Raw genomic sequence first — 5,993 nt, 5'->3', positions numbered from 1 at the left:
GAAGTTAGAAGCTATACTGGATTGAAGGTGCAAGGCTTTTCATGATGTTCTGCGGAGAAAAAGAGATATAGGATTTGAAGAGGCAAAGAAGACAAATTGTATATCGGTTGAATGATTAGAGGAAAAGACGGATGAATTAACACATAAAAAAATTAATTCAAAATGTACCTATAAAAAACAACAAAATGCTGTTATTGAGTGCCAGGTACTATGAATTTATTGCCTAGTAAGAGAAGATCTATGGTAGTAGTTCCAGAATTTCTATAAAAGAGAAGCTTGCTGATAGCAATCTCTTTGGAAGGGTGTGGAGAGAGGTGTCTGGGTGGGGAAGAGGATTTGACTTGACTCTGTAATCTCCTTAGATAAAAAAAATACCAAAAAAGAGGGAGGGGCACTGATTGAGATTAGGCTAGAACTAATTCTCCTCAGACTAACCCTCAACTCTGTTATTCAGACATATGTAAGTAAACAATAATAGGGAATCTGGCTGGCTCAGTTGGTAAAGCGTTCGACTCTTGATCTCAGGGTTGTGAGTTTGAGGTCCACACTGGGTGTAAAGATTACTTAAAAATAAAATCTTTAAAAAAATAACTAAACAACAATAAATTAATGAGATATGTATTTTAACAGGTTTCCAAAAAAAAACTATATAAGCGAGGAGGTAGAAGCATTTAATTTTCCTTGGGGAAAGAGTAGATAGAGGAAGGATTTAATGAAAAGGTGTGATTTTAATCTACTCCTATTTATCACACTGGAAAAAGGGAATTAATGTTCTAAAGGCAAGGAACACAGATGTTCAAAGACCAAAGAATTAGAGATCCTGGCAGACTATTCAAAACTTGGCTGAAGTGGGGATAAGGCTGGAGATGAAGGGTTAGCATTCGCCCAATCATCACAGGCCTACATGTTATATCAAAAGTTTAGAAATTCACCCTATGATTGATGGGAACCACTGAAGGATTTCAGTCCCGGGAGTGACAATGATAAAATATTACGAAACATTTTAGGAAGATCATAGGACTATGCCTTTGAAAGAGGTACAAGCGACATGACCACCCCAACCTCTTCTTTATAAATGAAATATAAGGAAAAACATGACTAAAACAAAGTCCATATTCTCAAGGAATTTACATTCCCATGGGGAGAGACAGACAATAAAAAATAGATATATAATGCAATATTCACATAGTGGTAAGTATTGGAAGAATAAAGCACAGGAAGGCACAGAGGGATTAGGCGGAGGTACTGTCTTAAGGCAAACTCCGTGTTCTCACTAATCTCATCTCATAGCCACCATAAAAAAATATGGTTTCAAGATCTTCTCTCACTTTACAACATCTCTACTATATTGAAATCTTAATATTGCAAAATAGTCCATATATCATTTATTATCTCATAACTTCTTTACTTTCTTATATATCTGTGTTATCTTGCCAAAGCCCACAAAATGAGCACTTTGCCCTCTGATGTTTATAGAACTCATTATCAGGCTGCACTGAAAACCTTTCTTTACCATCACTTCCACAGTGTCTCTACATTGCACCCAGACCCAACTCTTCACCGTTTTAAGTCTTTAATTTCCATAGCTTGGTTTACAAGATCTGTAGGTCTCCTTCCTTTTCTTCCTTCATTTTTTTGCTTAAGAAACATATTCTGTAGTGAGTGCTTAGTTTGACAGACACTGGCTAGGGGCAGAGGGCAAAATGTGGCCCTGACCTCTGGAGCTGATAGTTGTACTGTGGAAGTGGAAGCTTGAGGGGTGGGGGATCAGAAACCTGTGAGGCCAAAGTGGAAGAACCATTTGCTTCTGAGCCTTAGACGCCTGGATTCAAGTTGATATAATCCTGTGTGATGTGGACAGGGCTCAGAGGCAGAGGAAAAGGGGCACAGCATATTAATTGTTCGTCAAGGGATGCCTGGGTGGCTCAGTAGGTTAAGCGTCTGCCTTTGGCTCGGGTCATGATCCTGGAGTCCCCAGATGGAGCCCCAAGTCAGACTCCCTGCTCAGTGGGGAGTCTGCATCTCCCTTTCCCTCTGCCCCTCCACCTGCCTGTGCTCTGTCTCTCTCTTTCTAATAAATAAAATCTTTAATAAAAAAAATAATTGTTCGCCAAGGGTTTACGGTCCTTTCTCCACCATCAGGAAGTCCTAGCCAAGTCCCACCCTTCAACACCTGGGGCCTAAATAAAAGAATGCAGATCTTTGGGAGCTACCTAAATCTACTGAATCACAATGTCTAAGGGCGGGGCCCAGATATCTGCAGTTTAATAATGAATACCCCGAGGCCATTGTTATGTACACTTAAAATGTGAAAACCAAAGGCTTCTCCTACCTTTTCTCACTTCCCTTTCACCTTAAGTAGTTACCATTATCATCCCTATTTTCTCAAGGAGGAAATTGAGGCATAGAAAGGTTGGTTAATTTGCTGAAGTCACACAGAGCTAGGGTTGGAATCTACACCAACCGAGATGCAGCTCCTAGTCTTAAACATTACAGTGCGGTCATCTCTTGCTAAATAATTTGTTGCTAAATACTTCAAGAAGCACAGGGTTTCTTTGAAAAGAGTCTGAAGGCCCACTAAATTTAGTCTAATGAACGTTGGCGATTCACTCACATTTTGAATTTTAAGTCCCTCGCCGGTAAAATTTACGTCAAAACACCCCCACCTATAATACGCCCCTGATGGGCTAGGCGAAGCAGCCCAGTGGGCAGGGAGGCTATCGATGACTTCGGCGCGCCTCTGCCTGTTGGATTGGCTCGAGGCTCTTCCGCCAGGCCTGCCCTACTCCCGCGCGCTCGTGGGCCCGCCCCCGCCGCCATCTTGGTCTAGGAGGGAGCGGGCCGCACGCGAGAGTAAACAGCCCGAGCCGGGGAAGTCGAGTTCTGGCTCCGTCGGGGTGCCGCGGGGCAGCCGCGGAGAGGACGCAGTCCTGATCTTCGTACGTGGGCTAAGTATCGGGGCCACTGTGCTGGGCCCTGGCAACCCTCAGTTTAGCGCCCCCTCCGCCCCCTCGCGGTGAGATGCCTCGCTCCTCGGGCTTCTCCCGCCCCCCGCGGGTCTCCTCCCACTGTTGAAAGCTGCCCGGGAAAGTGGTGGCGGGAGCGGGCCTGGGCCGGAGCGCAGCGTGGGCCCGGCTGTGTGTTGCAAGGCGCAGGAGGAGGTTAGGGTCTTGGATTTGGGGGCCAGGGGCCGGGCGTGTGGACCCGGTGGGACTGTGAGGCCGGGGGCGGGCGCGCGGGTCTGGGGCCCGGACTCGGACCGGGACGCCACGGGGCTGCTGCCATCGGTCATTGGGTTTTCTCCTCTTCCGGTCCGTGCCTCAGGGTGGCCGACATGACGGCCCCGGGTGAGAGCCCCCTGGCGCCGCTGTTGGAGACTTTGGAAGACCTTTCCGCCCCCCATGGAGAGCAAACCGACGCTTACCTGACTTTGACCAGGTAAGGCCCGCTGGGGTTGGGGGTGAGCGCTCTGGAGGGTCTTGGGAAGAAGATAGTTGCGGTGGGGCACGCAAAAACGAGTGTGTGTGTCCTAGGAGTCTGGCAGCTGTGAGGACGCCGCGGTCGCGGGCAAGGTGGGGGGAGGTGGTGCGTGCTAAGTGACGTTCCCGGGTGTTGCTGCAGAGCTCCAGGCGTGTGTTTGGAATGAGGAAGCCTGCACGTGTGTTTGGTTGGCGAAGGATTTTTTTTTTTTTTTAAAGTTTGGTTGGAAGTGGGCATGCTGGCGGGATGCTGTTTTCAGTGTAAGCCGCCCATGTATCGGGACAATGTGGCAACTCAGAATCTCTAGAGCAATAACCCGGGTTTCATTTGTAACTGTAAATGCCTCACAATATTTTTTTCTCTGAAAATCATATTTTGCTGAGTTATCTACTTATTTGGAAATGCTCGCAAAGGGTAGCAATTGGTACAAAACGACAGAAATTTAGTAAATTTTTAGTAAATTTGTAATTTGGTTAAGGTTTTCGTGTTCCCTCTTTACGTGGTGATATTGTCCAAACGTGTACGCTGTGGAGCAAGTTTTTCTTAAGGGTTCTTTTTGCGTTAATTTCAGACCGTATATATTGCATGATGTGTTGTATTTACAAGTATGAAGTATTTTAAGCACTGGGCCAGTTCAACTTGGTAGAAGTTTAACAAACTTTAGAAAGAGGATACGAACGAGTATATGGAGTAATTATAGGGTCTTTTGTGTGTCATTTGCATAAGCTTGTGTTCTTTCTGCTTTTAAGTCGAATGACTGGAGAAGATGGAAAAGAAGTCATTATGGAAATTGAGAAAAAACTCCCTCAGCTATTCAGAGTTTTAAAAGTATGTATCTGTTTATTGAATAGTTTTTTGTTGTGGGGAAAAAAAAGTTTTACCAGCTAACTCATAAAAACTTTGAAATGGAATAAGAGCCAGGATCATCATTGTACTGTTTCAGTGTTTAATACGTATCCGAGTACTTTGTTAATTACCTTGCATGTATTCTCTTACTTAATCCTCCATGTCCCTGTGAGGGTACTCTTTAATCCCCACTTTGTAGAAGAAATTGGTTTAATTTGCCTAATGTTGCCCATGGCCATGTGAATGCAAAACCTGTGCTTTTATTTTATTTTTTTAAAGATTTTATTTTTTAAGTAATCTACATCCAGTGTGGGGCTCCACCTCACCAACCTGAGACAAGAGTCCTGTACTCCCACAAAACCTGTGGTTTTAATTTAAAAGCAGTTAACAGCGATTATTTTATGTTTCTTGTCTTTTTGTAGGAATGTACTTGTAAGTAAATGATTGTGAAATTTTGTCTTTGGTCTGTTTTGTGGCAACATTCATTTTTGTTTCTTACCTTCACTCACCGTCAGTTTTTGCCACTCTTGTTAAAAAACCGTTATTATGGTTATCTTTTTTGCTTTTTTGTAGGGAGGTGTTATAGTTTAACATCAGACTGCGGACTTCTGTTCTTATCCTCAATTGAGTACACAGTGGCTTTGTGACTGTCCTTAACACTTAACTTCTGAATTCCTTATTTTTAGAATGAAGAGGTTGAACTACATCTCCAGAGTTCTTAACTTTATGACCATGTTTTGTGCTTTTAAACAGACGTATTCAGTCATATTTAGTGTACATTTTAGCATGATTTCCAGTTAAATGTTGAGACATTTAAGGCAGTCTACCTGGGAGTGTTCCTGTTACAGTCAGCAGTGCTTTTTATTTGTGTAAGCCGGAACTTAGTTTTTGTGTAGTAGTTCAGGACTTATTAATAGTATTATTAAACAATATTAATTATACTATCATATTTTTCTTCATTATCATGTTCCACATCTCAGCAATATATAGGATGTGATGAAAACATGCATCTTCATAAATTTGGTATTCAAGAACATGTAGGATCAGGAATTCAATTGTTTGCACTATTTAATAGAGTTCGTAACTTAAATGCCTGATGAATAATTATTTGGAAGCATGTGGGTGGTTAATGATAGGAAAGTCAACAGAAGCTTGACAGTCAACAAAAGCTTTCTGGGTGAATTATTAAGCACTGCAAGGATAATTGAATTCCTTTAGAACAAGAGCCAGGTTAGGTGAAATATAACCTGTTTCTATATAGTTGTTTACAATTGTTAGTATTGAGTCTAGGAACCCACACCATTTTTTTTTTAAGATTTATTTATTATTTATTATTTGAGAGAGTGCGGGGGAAGGAGGGGGGACAGAGGGATAGAATCTCAAGAAGACTCCCTGACAAGGGGGTCGATCTCACTACCCTGAGATTATGACCTGAGCCGAAATCAAGAGTCAGACGGTGCCCTGGAACCCACAATATTTTTTTTTTCTCCAAAGATTTATTTATTTATTTAAGAGAGGGAGAGTGCGAGTGCGCTCAGGAGAGCTCACAGGAGAGAGAGAGAGAGAACTGGCACTTAGATCCCAGGACCCTGAGATCAAGAGCTGAGCTGAAAGCAAGAGTCAGTCACTTAAGGACTGAGCCTCCCAGGTGCCCCACCCACAACATT

At 43.1% G+C, this 5,993-nt stretch overlaps 1 protein-coding gene across 6 annotated transcripts in view; it reads left to right on the top strand.

The window, feature by feature from the left end:
- The first annotated feature begins 2,805 nt into the window (after nt 1-2,805).
- RIF1 (replication timing regulatory factor 1) overlaps nt 2,806-5,993 on the top strand; it is a 66,962-nt gene continuing 63,774 nt past the window's right edge. For 5 of the 6 annotated variants that reach the window (XM_081814451.1, XM_031029305.2, XM_081814452.1 and 2 more), the window contains exons 1-3: nt 2,806-2,939; nt 3,325-3,438; nt 4,230-4,308. In XM_081814451.1, the coding sequence (XP_081670577.1) occupies nt 3,335-3,438; nt 4,230-4,308 (183 nt within the window). In that variant the 5' untranslated portion in view covers nt 2,806-2,939; nt 3,325-3,334. Of the gene's footprint in view, nt 2,940-3,064; nt 3,162-3,324; nt 3,439-4,229; nt 4,309-5,993 lie in introns of those variants that run through there. The other variant, XM_031029304.2, reaches the window with a different exon arrangement.

This window comes from Leptonychotes weddellii, chromosome 3 (assembly GCF_054177405.1).
Source record: "Leptonychotes weddellii isolate Sample4059 chromosome 3, ASM5417740v2, whole genome shotgun sequence".
NCBI lineage: Eukaryota > Metazoa > Chordata > Mammalia > Carnivora > Phocidae > Leptonychotes > Leptonychotes weddellii.
Note: the sequence above shows the minus strand (reverse complement) of the source record. Positions and strands in the feature narration are given on the sequence as shown.